This window comes from Centropristis striata, chromosome 7, assembly GCF_030273125.1.
Source record: "Centropristis striata isolate RG_2023a ecotype Rhode Island chromosome 7, C.striata_1.0, whole genome shotgun sequence".
Lineage (NCBI taxonomy): Eukaryota > Metazoa > Chordata > Actinopteri > Perciformes > Serranidae > Centropristis > Centropristis striata.
Window position 1 is genome coordinate 36,629,188 of NC_081523.1, and position 17,052 is coordinate 36,646,239.

Here is a 17,052-nt window from a genome sequence, read left to right on the forward strand (position 1 = left end):
GCCCTGTTTTAGGGATCCAATCACAGAGCGGGGAGGGACGGCAAGACGATGACGCGTACTACTCGGCACTTGGAAGCTTGTAGTTTTCTTACAGATCCAACATGGCTGCAGCAGACGCTAAACTCTCTTTAGCTGTAGATGGTGTTTTAAATAGTTTAGAGCGAAAGTTGAAAGGCGAAAGGTCTCTCGGCAGCTCCGCTGTCCCCCGGCTCGTAGCCAGATCACTAATAGCGGTAGCGCTACGCTACCGTTACGGCGTTAGCGGTAGCTATTAGCCCCGCTATTGTAACGCCAGTGATCTGGCTACGAGCCGGGGGACAGCGGAGCCCCCAGAGACCCGCAGCAGCTCGTTTATTGCCCATAAAATCAGTGGATGTGTGTGGCTGAATGACATGAGGGGGAATAAAGCATGAAAATAAATAATCTTGCAGAAAGCGAGAACTGGAGAAGCAAAGCAGCAAACAACACACACAACAAACATCCATTTCTGTTGCTCTACCACGTCATCTGGTATAACTGATCTGATTGGCTAAGAGCTACCTACAGACGCTTTGATAGACATTCTAAGCGCCCAATAAACGGCTCCGGAGGATCGTAAACCACACCTCCTCTACGGAGAAATGAACGGCAGGTTCCCAGACGAGATCTCATTTGAGATTAGTCTGGTGTTAGCCAGGCTACTGGGAGATATGGCTACACATATAATCAAAATTTACCAAAATTGCAATATGGATTGGTGCAGTGTTCAAACCAGTGGAGGCACAATGTTTGTTAAAGGCAAAATATCTGTCAAAAATACTATTCTGAACCATAGACTTTATATAAATAATGGACGTAGTCACCGTGATGTCACCGGTGACCATGGCTTTCTTGATAATAACCAATATCATTATCAAAAAAAACATGAAAATGTCTACACTGTAACGAATTTCACTGTGAAATAACAGTAAAATATTGGCAGCAGGGACGCCAGTATTTGACTGTTATTTTACAGTCCACATACTGTAATTTATTTAATATTTTGGCTTAAAGTATATGATCGTGGGATAATGGTGTGTGTTATTTTACAGCAATTCATTACAAATAGTGTTTAATGCTTTTAATTTGTAGTTATCTACTTTTATTTTTAATTGACCGATTTAACTGTTAATTTACATGTGAGGGATGAATATTTAACAGTATTTTACAATCCATATAAAATACAGTAGTATACTGTTGTAAATTCGCCGTAAATACACAGCATTTCGTTACAATGTAGATATCATCTCCTAAATTAAACTCTTATGAGCTATTTTTGTTGTTATCATTTGTCCAAACAAATGTACCTTTAGTTGTACCAGGCATTAAATGAACAAGAAATAAAGGAAAAAAACAGTCAAATATTTTTTTCCATGACTGTAACTAATCCTATCAAACCAGCTGATTGGCCGAGAGCGACCAGAGCAAATAAAACACGAGCTCTGTACGCTCATCTGGTTTCCAGGATAGCAATCGGGTATTTTTTCGTCCTACTTTGAGAAAATACTTGTTTATCAGGATTAACTGATAACTTCATAATCTTATGCTGCAATAGTCTTCTATGAAAATATGAAATCATGTTAAATTGAACACAAGTATGTTAATACATCTGCATTGAACACCATGGTAAAATGTATGCTTACCTCGTAAACTCTTCTATAATCATGTAACTCTTTTTATAATCATGTCTTGTACTACTAAATATATATTATAATCATGTTAATATACATTATAATCATGTTAGGATGAATGACTTCATGTTATTCTCTGTATAAATGCTGTAATGATGTATTGTGTAATAATTGTTTGATTTAATGTGGACCCCAGGAAGAATAGTCTTCATCTCTATGAAGACTAATGGGGATCCAAAGGATACAATAAACAATAAACTGTGTGTTTGTAGGAGTACCTTTCATGTACATCCCATCGGAAAACTATAATTTCAAATACATTATCTGAAATATACAACCCAGGGTCCAAAACAATCATTTGCGACCAGCATTCAATTGAATTCAGCACAAAGACGAGATTTAAAATGCTCAAACTGGGAAACTTCATACACTTATTTTGTGTTTGATGCGTTGTGTTTTTATTCACAGCGTCCCTACTGTTTTTATAATCAGCGCTGTAGTGGTGCTGTATAATGTGGTAATCTTCACACTGAATGCATCACAGAGTTGTTATGTTGTTGAGAAAGAGGAACCTCAAACAGGCAGGAAGTGTTTTTTTCTTTTTGGGTTTGATTCAATGAATGAGTGATTGTGTAACTCTCATGTGTGCTGGGTGAAACAAGCCTCTTCACGCTAACACACAGATAATATCTGCTTACCTGGCAGTTTTTTGGGCAGGTAAACTTCCGGTTCTATCTCTGAGGAGTCTGTAAATCCCTTCTTTACTTCACGAGGGAAGTCCCATTGAATTAACCGGCTCATCTTCAGCTTTCATTTTCTCTTTGCTGGTTATAAAGTGTGTGAACAGCTCAGAGATGTGGTTGTTTGGGGCTTTTGGCACCATTACTAAGAGCTTTCACTTCACCTCACAGACATGAAGTGACCTGCAGAGCTTCTGGAAACCCATTTTCTTGTTTCCAAGCATAAGTTAATTTTTTCTAGTGTTGTTCCTTGTGTTGTTGACTCAGCTGGTAAAGTAAATATGCCTGAGCGGAGCGTCGGCGGGGGGTTCGGCCAATCTGTGGCGAGGGGAGTGGGAGCTCCCGAGGCTCGTTGATGGGGTTTTTTTTTTACTCGCTCCGGGATTATTTGGAGATTTTTTTTGCTTTGGCTCTGAAGGGAAGTCGTGATGTTGTGCCGGAGCCGGTGGACCTGTGGCCTGCTGCTCAGGACAGGTGTCTGCTGGGACGCCGAGGATTATTACGGGACGGTCGGGAGAGCTGGCAGACAGGTTTGATTCATGTTTTTCTGTCATTTTAAGGGCGTAAAGCGGAGTGAGTGAGCACACAGAGCTGCGTGAGGACACCGTGATAAGGATTGAACTTGTGACTCCACTGTCAGTAAAACTTTGTGTAAGCAAAAGGTCGTCCTGCTCTTACTGACAGGCAGAGTTTCATGCACTGATTGTAAAAAAAAAAAGGAGTTATGACACCGTTTATCTGCTGATTCATTTGCAATTTCATTCTAAAATTAATTTGGTTGGTTGATGAGTTAATTAGGATTATTTTCCATCATAATAATCTTGTTGGTGATAAAATCTGAAGCCGATTCTTTTACTGTCAGCTTATCTTTTGCTTTCAGAATTTCATTTTATTCCGGTTTGTGTGTCCTGTCGGGGCAAAGTGGTTCAGATGCAGAACCTTTGTTTAAATCATAAACCTCTCTCTCTCTTCCAGTTGTTGTCGTCCAACATGTTTGATATCAGTTGAGTTCAGTTTGACTGAATACTTTGTTGGTCAGTCTGTGGCTTTGACTCTTATTGTGGAGAAATAAAAAGACTGAAGTGAGATGAATAGACTGAGAATTTTCTCTTATTTGACAAAACAAGTCTTGATTGAATTTAATTTTGTGGACATAAATGCAGTTAAACAGGTAAATCTCAATATCCCAATAGTCACCATATCGCAAAATGCTAGAAATAATATTGTATCGTGATTCAAGTATCAGGATAAAATCACAAATTTACAACAAAAAAACTCATACATTTTCAAGAAAAAAAAACTATCAAGAAAAAAAAATACAGATTGACAAAAAAAAATCACAACAAAAAACCTAATAAATTTGCAGGAAAAAAACAAAAACTATCAAGAAAAAAAATATAAAAAAACATTTACAACAAAAAAAAATCATAACTTTGGAAAGAAAAAAAAACAAAACAAGAAAAAAAAATCCAAAATCCACAATAAACAACTCACAAATTAACAAGAATTCTTTTTTTTAAAAAGTCACAAGTTAACGCAATTTATTGTATCGCAATACTCACCATATTGCAAAATGCTTAAAATTGCAATAATATCGTATCATGACTCAAGTATTAGGATAAAATCACAAATGTACAACAAAAAACCCTCATAAACTTGCAAGAAAAAACTCACAAATTAACAAGAAAACTTAAAGGGAATTACAAGAAAAAACTCACAAATTAACAAGAAAATAAAAAATAAAAATAAAAGTCACAACTTGTATCGTGACTCAAGTATCAGGATAAAATCACAAATTTACAAGACAAAAAAAACTATCAAGAAAAAAAAATTAACACAACAAACATTTACAACAAAAAATCTAATAAATTTGCAATAAAAAAAACCAAAACCTATCAAGAATAAAAAGCAAATGAACAAAATCACAAATCCACAAGAAAAACCTCACAAATTAACAAGAAAAAAAAAACAAAAATGTAAAAAGTCACAGCTTAACGCAATTTATTGTATCGCAATACTCACTATATCGCAAAATGCTTAAAATCGCAATAATATCGCAATAATATCGTATCGTGACTCAAGTATTGGGATAAAATCGTATTGTGGGGCCGATACGCTGATTCACACCGCTATTATTTAGCTTCACTTCCCAACAAGCTATCATTACATGCTTGCTAACAGTGATTTAGACTTTCCTAAAAGTCTAAAAAAAACAACAATAACGTGTGCCTGGTCTTTGATTGACGGCCACAAACAGTGTATAAAAGCAGGTATTCAGGCTGGTTGCTGAGTGAACAATCAATCTCCTGCATCACAATGTGGCATGTCTGCATGGAAACAGATTGCTGCGTTTGAGATGAAACAGTAGCTGCTTCCCGACGGTGATCTGATCCCATTATCCCGTCATTACAGCGCCGTGCACTTCACAGCGACATGAAACAGCGCAGAGGCTCGACCTCAGCTGTCTGCTGCTGTTAGGAGCTGTCAGACACAGACAACAGGAAGGGCAGCGGGCCAGCCTCTCCTCTGCCCACATCCTCCTCACTGCTGACCAGCATTCTTAAAGAGCCTAATTGGGGTTTTTAAATAGAAGTCAGCCCTCAGGTGGCATTTCTGGCTTTGTCTGACTTCCCGTTGGCACCTCGGGATCTGTGAACCTTCAGAAGTCCTCAGACAGGAGGCTCCAGTCAACCTAGGGCTGGGCGATATAGAAAATATATCCATATGTTTGAGGGACACCTAGAATGCCCTGCTTAGCCTGCTGCCCCCGCGACCCGGCCACGGATAAGCGGAGGAAAATGGATGGATGGATATGGAATTGGCACCTCAGGATCTGTGAACCTTCAGAAGTCCTCAGACAGGAGGCTCCAGTCAACCTAGGGCTGGCCGATATAGAAAATATACCGATATATTTGAGGGACGCCTGGAATGCCCTGCTTATCCTGCTGCCCCCGCGACCCGGCCCTGGATAAGCGGAGGAAAATGGATGGATATGGAATTAGACCATATCGCATATGGGTCAGTGACAAATAAGGGTTGGCAAGATTGTCAAATGGTGTAACCACAAAAAAATGATAAATATTAAATACTTCATCCACCTACATTGTATTTAAGTGGACTTATACATATAATAACTTAATTTTAAAAAACATCAAATTAATTTTTTTTTTTTTTACTATTTCTAAATTGACACATTTTGTCGATATTGAGCAGAACATATTCTAAAAGCAACCATTCTTTTCAAAAGTTTTGACAAATTATGTAAAAAACACATTTATTTCCCTGTATATAATCAGATTTTTATGGGGGAAAATGACTGGTTACACCAACAAACACTGCGTTAGATCACGTCATTGACCCATATATCGATGTAGTTCACAGAGCATCTGTGAAGCCGGATGCCGTTGACAGGCTGGTGTCTCAATAAAAAATAAAAAAAATAGCAGTTTTAGAGCGAAATATGACCCCTTACCATGTAAAGAGACAGCTCTCAGCTCTTTATCTGTGTCTTCTTCATGAGCAGAGTTTTCTACGTACATCTAGTATCTAGTATCAAGTATCGGAATCGGTATCGGGAGGGAAAAATGGTATCGGAACATCTCTACTAAATATATGGGGATATGACTTTTGGTCCATATCGCCCAGCCCTATGCCATCCTCAGTTAAACACAAATTTGTGATTTTGGGCTATGAATTAAAAAATGGAGCTAATAGCTGAAATCAAGTGTGGGTTTGTGAAGAGAGCGTATGGCAGGTTTCCTGTGAGATGTGTTGTTTGTACCTCCTTTCTCCCACTCATTGGGTCACCCCAAACACCTGTCAATCATGTGGATGAGCAGGTTTTTTTGGCCTTGACAGGTGAAGAAGAGAGACAGGAAGTGTAGGATGCTGTCTGAACATTTAGTCTCGCTGCTTTTCTCTCACTTTGTTTTCTTCTTCCTGTCCTCCGTGTTTGATGTAACTAATGGACACATTATGAAGGCTGCAGCTCATATCTCAGAGGGGGAAAGTTACCATTCAACAACATGGTGGCTGATTTAGTGACGTTTTGAGCTGGAACAAAAAAATCGACCTGTTTTTGTTTGGATTGTGCTCTGATATGACCCTGCACAGATACTCAGGAGGCTAAATAACTTTATTAAAGAGTGTTTAACATTATTATACAAACAATGGCTTACATTGTGAACCAATTGTAGAAATGAATGGTTAGAAAATAAAAAATATATTTTTTAAATAAATGGCTCAGTAAACATCAGTAGTGCATGTTCAGTATCAGTCAATGGCTGATCATTTAAATAAAGAATAATTAAAAATAAAATAAATACCTAGATAGTGCTGCACATTCAGAATGACTTAATTGCTGACCATAGAAATAAATAATATTTATATTATATTTATAATGATTATTATTATTATTACAATTTCTATTATAACATTTTTAATAATGATAATAAATAATATAACAATAAAATGTAGAAAATGTTTTCATGATGATGCATATCGAAAAACATAAATGCTAATATTGATGGATACCAATTTATCTGTTATAAGACTAATATTATTAATTATTTCGTACTATTTTTTTATTAACTTTTTTTATTTCATTTCATTTTTATTATTCTATTTTTATTACCTTAATCTGTTTTTACTCTGTACTTGTACCATGGCGAATCAATAATGGAATATCTTATCCCTCTTATCCCATAATTAAGTAATATATTTATATATAATACATGTTTATAGACTATATTGTCGTTATAAGCAGATATAAAGACAATTTTAAGTGTTTATTCATTTGAAATATTTTCAACTAGTATAACTTCTCCTGTGAAGAAATGTATTTCCGACATCATTGTAGTGTGTTATAAAGCTTTTATTAAATAGTTTATTTATCAAATACCTTTAAATCAATATTAATAGACTTTATCAATAGACTATTTTTAAACATATTTTACATATAATAAATACATATAAATACTTGGGAGTTATGTGGATATAATGACTAATAAAAACAGTCTGAAAACCACTTCACTTTACTTTAATAAAGCCTTTAAAACCAGGAAAAAGCCCAAATATGATATCCAAAATCTAAGACGATATCCGGTCTCATATCACGATATGGATATAATAGAGATATATTGCTCAGTCCTGCTTTATACTGTTAAAAATGTCTGTAGAAATTACAGTAAAACACTGTCAAAATAGGGCGTAAAATTAAAAATTTAATATCACCGTAGTAGACGATTTTTTATTACAGCAAATCAAGGAATAGTACAAGACTTTTAAACTGTAGAAAACACATGTTTTTTTTTAAAAAAAAGTTAAATTTAAGGGAGAAATACCATAATGTCACAAGGACACAATTACTCTAAAAATAAAGGGACTGTTGAGTCAAAATTACAGTTTTTGATAATATTTTCATTTAAATGAACCCACTTTTGAGAATGAAAAACCCACTTTTTTTACAGTGAAGTTCTGGCAACTAAAGCTGCTGGTATTTTACCCTAAATCAAACCGATTTTTTACAGTGTATGCTCATTAATGCTAAATATGGGGGGCTTTTAGTCTGAAAATTTACAAAAATACTGACAAAAGTCTGTCGCACAGTCACTGAACTGAAAGTGAGAAACCTCAAGCAGTTTATATTGAAATTCTAGGTGCTCATTTGATCCATAATTAACATGAAAAATAGCAGTTATAGAGGGAAATACCTTACCATTCCTTACCATGTAAAGAGACACAGCTGTGTCTTCTTCATGAGCGTATGAGTTTTCTGCGTACATCTATATTTTCTAATCCGTTTATTCTCATTTTATTAGCCTGTTTTTTTCCTGTTATGTAACTCTGTACTCTGCCCAATGTCTGGTGCTCTCATTGGCTTTTATTTGTTACAGATTTATTGTTTGCGGAGCGCTGGGGAACATTGTGCGCCTGGCAGCAGCCCAGTGCAGCAACCACAGGCCTCCACTGCTGCCCAGGGAGCCTCCGCTGGGGGGAGGAGCCTCCGCGGGGGGGGGAGAGCCTCCGCTGGGGGGGGGGGGCTCGCTAAATGGCATCGTGATCTCAGTTTTACAGAAGGAGAACATGTTAATACGTTCGTTCACGGCCATCTTGACTCAGATATCTTCCTCGTGTCGCTGCTCCGACTTTAGTTTTAACCACAGAAATCTTTCCTCGCGTACATTTGTGGGCGTGGTCCACTTCTTTAACCCTTGAGCACCCCTTCAGAAAATGTTCATGTATTACCCTTGGTGCAAAACATGTCCACGTCTTTAAAAAGTGCTATGAAATATGATACAGTACAGGTTTGGACACACCTTCTCATTCAATGCGTTTCCTTTATTTTCATGACTATTTACATTGTAGATTCATCAAAACTATTAATGAACACATGTGGAATTATATACACTACTGGTCAAAAGTTTTTGAACACACCAACTTTTCCAGAATTGAATTGAAAATAATGCAGTTTAATGTCTCAGTGTACTCTGAAATTAATGCACATTTGCAACATTTAAAATTCTTTATTGAGCATGATAGTGTTTTGAAAGTAAAAAAAGATTCAAAATCACATTTTATGTTGGACTAAAGGACAAAAAAAAGACACAAAATGACCAAAAAAAGACACAAAATGACAAAAAAAAGACACAAAATGAGTAAAAAAAAGACACAAAATGACTAAAAAAAGAAACAAAATCACCAAAAAAAGACACAAAAAGACTTACAAAGACATGAAAATAATTCAAAAAATGACAAAATAGCCCAAGACTCCATAGAGTTAAGTTGTTAACCCATTTCTTGTTCCCTGAAAAAGGCCTACTTGTATAATTCTGAAATGTACATTATTTTTCAGTTTTGGTTAAGCTTACCTTTTTTTATTTACCTCTGGCAGTTCACCACTTACCTTTGTACCCTTTCAAGCTGTTCATTTGACTTGAACTGCTTGAATTTCAATAAAAAATGGAAAAATTGGGGTGTTCTAAAACTTTTGACCGGTAGTGTACTTAACAAAAAAGTGTGAAATAACTGAAAACATGTCTTATATTCTAGTAAGTAAAGGGTGGTTACTTTGAGGAATCTAAAATACAAGACATGTTTTCAGTTATTTCACACTTTTTTGTTAAGTACATAATTCCATATGTGTTCATTCATAGTTTTGATGCCTTCAGTGAGAATCTACAATGTAAATAGTCATGAAAATAAAGAAAAACACATTGAATGAGAAGGTGTGTGTCCAAACTTTTGGCCTGTACTGTATATGATTTTTTTTTTTAGCTTTTAATTCATTAAATCTTTTGACCAACTTCAGTCCTGATCATAACTATTACATTGTTCATGCATTTCTTCAATGATTTTAACCCTTTAGTGCCCTTTAGGAATGTAAAGCCGCATGTTTTAAATGTGCTGCTTCGTCTCTTTTTTGTGTTTGCGTCGGAGTGAAAGCGTGTGGTTTGTGAGAGAGTAAGAAAGTTAAAAAAGGGGGGTCTGCTGGCGTCACTCTCCTCAGGGAACAGTAAAGCATGTCGGAGTATCAGCAGCAGCACAACAACATCCTCTGGTATTGATTTCCAGCAGATGGAAGCAGAGCTTTAGTTAAATCACGGCAGACTAAAAGTTGGCCGGCCCTCTGAGCTCTGGGAGGTTTCTGGGTCTCGGCCCATATGGGGTTTTTCCAGAAGACGGATACCAGCGTGGATGTTTTCAGACTCAGGCTCCTGCTACGTTCAGTGACAGCGCTTTAGATTTTACATTTGGGGATTTCTAAGCACTCAGAAGGCAAAAAAAAAAAGGCAGGACTCAGACTTTTATTTTTTTCCTGAAACAGCATTTAGATCAGAAGTTTCAGACTAAGCTGCTCAAAAACATTCAACAACACAATCACTCAACTCTCTCTTTATTTAACCCCCTGAACCCCAACAAGCAGTTTCAGGATGTTTTTTTGCCTTTTGTTTCTCTGCAATATATAAAATCTCTATAAATCTATAAGTCCTGCAGCTCTGTGTAATCAGCCCAATCATGGCTCGAAGAGGGAACAACTCAAACATGTCTTTGTGCAGAATAACACAGTTAGAATGACAGAAATCAGGAAAAGGTGAATTTTTCTGATAATTAAAAAAAAATTGGAATAAAATGGAATTTACATATACAACATTTTTCCAAGTTTCACAAATGTTACAAACACAAAATGGCCAAAAAACGATGTAAAATCACCAAAAAATGACATACAATTACCAGAAATATGTTTAAAAAACCCCAGAGAATACACAAAATTATCAAAATCAGCTGTCTCCACATATTATTCATATTGAAGTATTGTCCTGTCCTCTCCTGTCTGCTCTGTGTAAACAGCCTCTCCTGTCCTCTCCTCTCCTCTCTGTGTAAACAGCCTCTCCTGTCCTCTCCTCTCGTCTCTGTGTAAACAGCCTCTCCTCTCCTGTCCTCTCCTCTCAGCTCTGTGTAAACAGCCTCTCGTCTCCTCTCTGTGTAAACAGCCTCTCCTGTCCTCTCCTCTCTGCTCTGTGTAAACAGCCTGTCCTCTCCTCTCTACTCTGTGTAAACAGCCTCTCCTGTCCTCTCCTCTCTGATCTGTGTAAGCCTCTCCTGTCCTCTCCTCTCTGCTCTGTGTAAACAACCTCTCCTGTCCTCTCTGCTCTGTGTAAACAGCCTCTCCTGTCCTCTCCTCTCTGCTCTGTGTAAACAGCCTCTCCTGTCCTCTCCTCTCTGCTCTGTGTAAACAGACTCTCCTGTCCTCTCCTCTCTGCTCTGTGTAAACAGCCTCTCCTGTCCTCTCCTCTCTGCTCTGTGTAAACAGCCTCTCCTGTCCTCTCCTCTCTGCTCTGTGTAAACAGCCTCTCCTGTCCTCTCCTCTCTGCTCTGTGTAAACAGCCTCTCTTGTCCTCTCCTCTCTGCTCTGTGTAAACAGCCTCTCCTGTCCTCTCCTCTCTGCTCTGTGTAAACAGACTCTCCTGTCCTCTCCTCTCTGCTCTGTGTAAACAGCCTCTCCTGTCCTCTCCTCTCTGCTCTGTGTAAACAGACTCTCCTGTCCTCTCCCCTCAGCTCTGTGTAAACAGCCTCTCCTGTCCTCTCCTCTCTGCTCTGTGTAAACAGCCTCTCCTGTCCTCTCCTCTCTGCTCTGTGTAAACAGCCTCTCCTGTCCTCTCCTCTCTGCTCTGTGTAAACAGCCTCTCCTGTCCTCTCCTCTCTGCTCTGTGTAAACAGATTCTCAGTGAATATTTGTCACGTGACCGTTGGTCTCAGCAGAATCAATCATGTCCTCACAGTGTCTCTGAGGAGCAGAATTTAATGTTTTTTTATCAATGAAACATGAAGAAAAAAGTGATTTTGACAGAAATATTACAAATGTAACCTTCGTTTTGGTCACTTTTTCTAAGGAATGGACTCAAAGCTGGGAGCCACAGGCAGGGTAGGGAAGTAATAAAGTAGATAAGAGAAATTTACACGTCGGTTTAGATCTTTATTGTATTTATTGACAATAAAAGAAACATAAAATAACACCAGGTTCATCCTTTACAAGTGAAATAAAAATGTTGGATGCTGGATGGTCAGTCTTGCAAAATGATCTTTGATTTAGAATGTCATTATAAGACACGATAACAGTTAATGGTTTACTCCCTGGTTCACCACTTCACCACTAAATTACATTGAAATAGACAATTAAATGACAAAAAAAGAAATATGTAAACATCATGACTAGGGCTGGGCAATATGGCCCTAAAAGAATATCACGATATTGAATGCTATTTTTGCGATGACGATATTTTTGATTAGGAAATACTTAAAAAGATATAGAAAATATGATTTTTTTTTTTAGTCTGTATAAATAATTAAAAATCTAAAATGTAGTTTGAAGTGCAAATTGCAACAGTTGCCAAATACAAAAAAATGTACTCTTGACTAACTCTTGAAAAATAAAAACAATATCACGATATTTCAGGCTATTTTTGCGATAATGATATTCTTGACAATATTACAAAATACTTTGTTGTTGCCAAATACAAAATTTACTCTTGACTCTTGAGTATGAGCAAATAATAAAAATAACCATTTAGGGGTTCCGGGGGCATATTTTAATGACATTTTGTAAAGGAGAATAAAGGTTCTTGTATGTTTTATTTAAGGCATCTTATTTTGACAGTCTTCTTGTAAATTCTGTGGTGGATTCTCTTAATACACTGTGCTCTTATTTTGAAAGCTGCATGTGTTTAGCGACAGGGAGTAAGTAGCTTTTTGTGATTAAAACAACTTTAACCACTACATCAAGAAGTAGGAACGTTGCCAATATCATGATATGCTTTTTTTTTTAACCATAAAAAAAATATACCGATATTATTGTGAACGAAACGATATGGCACCAAGGTTATTATAGTTAACGAAAACTAACGAAATAACGAAAACTAGAATTGAAAAAACATTTTCGTTAACTGAAATAAAAATAAAAACTAGAGTTTTTAAAAAACCGATAACTAACTGAAACTGTATTGCATGGTTACAAAACTAACTAAAACTAACTAAAATTATCGTGGAAATGTCCTTAGTTTTCGTCTTTGTCAACTTTTTTCATTCATAATTCAGTGTTTCTATTTGAACATGCAACACATGGTAAATATGTTTATGAGACTGGGATGTTTACACTAGAACCAAAATTCAAAACAGTTAATAACCTTATTGGGGCTGAGATGATAAACCAAAGGAAATAAAGGCAAAATTTATTATGACCACTTTGAATCTGGCACCCAACACATAGGCCATTACAAAAAAACTAAAACTAACACTAAAACTAATAAAAACTAAACTAAAACTAAGCATTTTCAAAAAATAAAAACTAAACTAAAACTAGAAAACTCACTCTAAAAACTAACTAAAACTAACTGAATTTGAAAACAAAAATTCACAACGAAATTAAAACTAAAACTAATGAAAAATCCAAAACTATTATAACCTTGTATGGCACACCCCTAATCATGACATTTTATATTAATGCACAGTTAAGAGATGTTTTTTTTGCATCAATTATTTACTATTTACCATTGCTGTCTGTCCCACTATAAATGCTGTTCTAGAGTGGGACAGTTTTAGAGTGAAATGTGCTGCTGATAGTTTCAGTGTGAAGGCATCGGTCCTGGTCTCCCTGAGCCAGTACGGCTCCGTGTCCTCGCTCTGTTTCTCACGGTGTTCAGTCCTCCAGCAGCTGCAGATCTGTGAGTTATGAAGCGCAGCAGCTCGGTGATGAGGAGGCGCCGAGGTCAGGCGTGTTTGTGGGCGCGCTCAGCCTCAGCTGCTGCAGCAGATGTTTTCGCTAAGATTTGCTCAATCACTTTCACACCTGTTCTTCCTGTCAGTGTGAACACCCAGCGTGTTACATGTCCTTTTCCTCCAGCTAAAAGATAACACAAATTAAAGTTTGTTATTAATTATGTTTAAAATACAGACCGCCAGTCTGTTGTGTTCATTTGTTTAGTTGACGTATTTGCTTTTCATTTGAAAGAGGCTGAGCTGATTAGAGTTAGTAATCATTTTAAGAGCTTGGTGTGCATCTTGTTAGGATGATGGATGTCTCTGTGTGTCCCTGACTGGGCCAGTAGGAGGCAGTGTTGGATGTCAAACTGACAGGAGAATCCATCATAAATGACTTCACACTGACCTTGTGCTGCATGTTGTCATTTGGAGGTTTAGTGCGGAGCAGAACAGCGGCTGACGGCTGTTTTCTGGCATTTAAAATGGAGAAAAATCTGTTTACTTTGGTGGAGAACTGCAGATCTCTGTGATTCACATCACTGTATTGTCAATTGAATTTGCATAAATGGGCATTTGTCTTTGGCACTGGCATAAAAGACGACACACGATAAACAACAGTACACAAGTGTTAAGGTGTTTTTTTTAAATATATTTTTTATATTTTTTCTTTTTCTTTTCAAAGATAAATAAATCCCCTTTTGAATAATCATACTACTACTACTACTACTACTACTACTACCACTTCTTATAATAATAATAATAATAATAATAATAATAATAATAATAATAATAACTAGAAAATTTCCTCTGGGGGAAATTTTGAAAGGGCCACGGGGGCTACTGCCGGTGTGTGTACACTATGATGAGATTCTTCAGAGATTTCAAACAATTAATACTAGTAATGTTATGATACTATATAATATACAAGGAGCACACCTACAACAAGCATTCCTCTTCAAGTATTTATTTATACAGCAACCTATGACCTTTAACCTCAAAATGTGTGTGTTTGTGAAACATTTGTATCTGGAGGAGTGTGCGCGCTTGCGCGCGCATATGTGTGTGTGTGTGTGTGTGTGCGTGCGTGCGTGCGTTCGTGAGTGTATCTTTAACTGTTATTACATTAAATGACCAGTGTGTGTGTGCGTGTGTGTGCGTGCGTGTATCTTTAACTGTTATTACATTAAATGACCAGTGTGTGTGTGTGTGTGTGTGCGCGTGTATCTTTAACTGTTATTACATTAAATGACCAGTGTGTGTGTGCGTGCGTGTATCTTTAACTGTTATTACATTAAATGACCAGTGTGTGTGTGCGTGCGTGTATCTTTAACTGATATTTCATTAAATGACCAGTGTGTGTGTGCGTGCGTGTATCTTTAACTGTTATTACATTAAATGACCAGTGTGTGTGTGCGTGCGTGTATCTTTAACTGTTATTACATTAAATGACCAGAGTGTGTGTGCGTGCGTGTATCTTTAACTGTTATTACATTAAATGACCAGTGTGTGTGTGCGTGCGTGTATCTTTAACTGTTATTACATTAAATGACCAGAGTGTGTGTGCGTGCGTGTATCTTTAACTGATATTTCATTAAATGACCAGTGTGGGGGTGGTCCGTGGCGTGGTGGATTGCACGGGCGCCCCGTGTGTGGAGGCTGCAGTCCTCGCTGCGGTGGAGCCGGGTTCGGGTCCGGCCTGGGCTCCCTTTGCCGCGTGTCCTCCCCTCTGTCACCCCCTTCCTATCTGTCTCTCGCTTTCAATGAAGCATGTAAAATGCCCAAAAAATAATCTTTAAAAAAAAAAAAAATGACCAGTGTGTGTGTGCGTGCGTGTATCTTTAACTGTTATTACATTAAATGACCAGTGTGTGTGTGTGTGTGTGTGTGTGTGCGTGTATCTGTAACTGTAATCACATCAAAGCATCAAAGCGTTGGGGTCGACCAATCAGAGCAGAGCAATCAACGGAATTAACAGCTGTGGAATCTTCTGGCAGAGTGAAAGCAGCCAGAGGTGGGCAGAGTGAAATTTCTGGCCTCGAACAGAAAGCATTTTTGGCAAAACCATAATACCTATCATTGATCCGACTCCACTTTGAGCGTCCTGAGTTCTTCCTGAACCTCTACATATGTTTTTTTTTAAGAAAAATGAAAAAATAGCTTTGTTAGAGCGATCTAAAAAAACAGTTAAATCTCACTTTTTCCGAAATCTTCCTGCGTTTTTAATATGGGACCCAATGAGGCTGTTGGTGGTTTTGGTGGCGCATCTTTGCGTCGTACGCCCAAATTATAACTCTGACAGCTTTACCAGAGGATTGTGAGGGAGAAGACAAATTTTCCTACATTTCTATGTATAAATTATTTCTGTAGAGTGGAATTTGCGGCCTGGAGTGCAGTTTTAAAATTTATTTTTTGACAGTTTTACCTCTCCCTCTACACTCTGAGTGATGATGTCACACACTCCCTCCCTCATACACACCCATTATAATCTCAGAATTTCTCCAAAAATGATCATGGTCATTGAACAGGGATTGATAAAAAACTATATGACCTATCGAAACGCAAAGTAATACACCAATACACAAGACTTGTGTCTACTGTTTAAAGTTTAAATGGAGTCTCTAGGTGAAATTATGCCGGAGAAGTAGACGTCTGAAAATCTTCAATTAATGTTCTTTTTTGCTCATTTTCTTTCAGCCGTCCCATTCACTTCAATGCAAAATTTTGGGCAGTTTTTCGCGACTCACGTCGCGAAAAATTCATATTCCGTAGAGAAAAGTAATAGCACACCGATCCCGATCAAACCGCACATTTTGATATATAATTTGTAGCTAGTAGCGGGACGAAATTGCGTCCGGAAGAGGAATAAGAAGAAATCCACAGTATAACAGTAGTGCTCGGGGCTTTGCCCCGAGCACTACTGTTAGTGCTGGTCCCTACAGCTATAGCTGTATGGGACCAGTGCTCGGTGCAATTGCCCCGAGGCCCTAATAATAAATGACTGCAAAGAGGGAAATAAAATAATTTAAAATACCACAAATACAAAGGAATAATATAAGGTAAAAACAATAACAATGATGATAATAATAATAAAATATTATTATTATTATTATTATTATTATTATTATTATTATTATTATTATTAATAATAATAATAATAATAATAATAATAATGATAATAAGGACTGAAATAAAGGAAATAAAATAAGTTAGAATACAAAAAATATCAAGGAATATAAGATAAAATAATAACAATGATAATAATAATAATAATAATAATAATAATAATTAGGACTGCAATAAGGGAAATAAAATCAATAAGAATAATATATAAAAAAATACAGGAATAATATAAGATAAAAAAAAAATAATAATAATAAAACTGTGCTTAAAAAAGAAGAAAATGGCCC

At 36.9% G+C, this 17,052-nt stretch overlaps 1 protein-coding gene across 1 annotated transcript in view; it reads left to right on the top strand.

The window, feature by feature from the left end:
- Positions 1 to 497: 497 nt before the first annotated feature.
- Positions 498 to 17,052, top strand: part of LOC131974658 (ral guanine nucleotide dissociation stimulator-like) — a 78,192-nt gene continuing 61,637 nt past the window's right edge. The window contains exon 1 of the mRNA XM_059337064.1: positions 498 to 2,919. Within this exon, the coding sequence (XP_059193047.1) occupies positions 2,818 to 2,919 (102 nt within the window). The 5' untranslated portion in view covers positions 498 to 2,817. The remainder of the gene's footprint in view (positions 2,920 to 17,052) is intronic.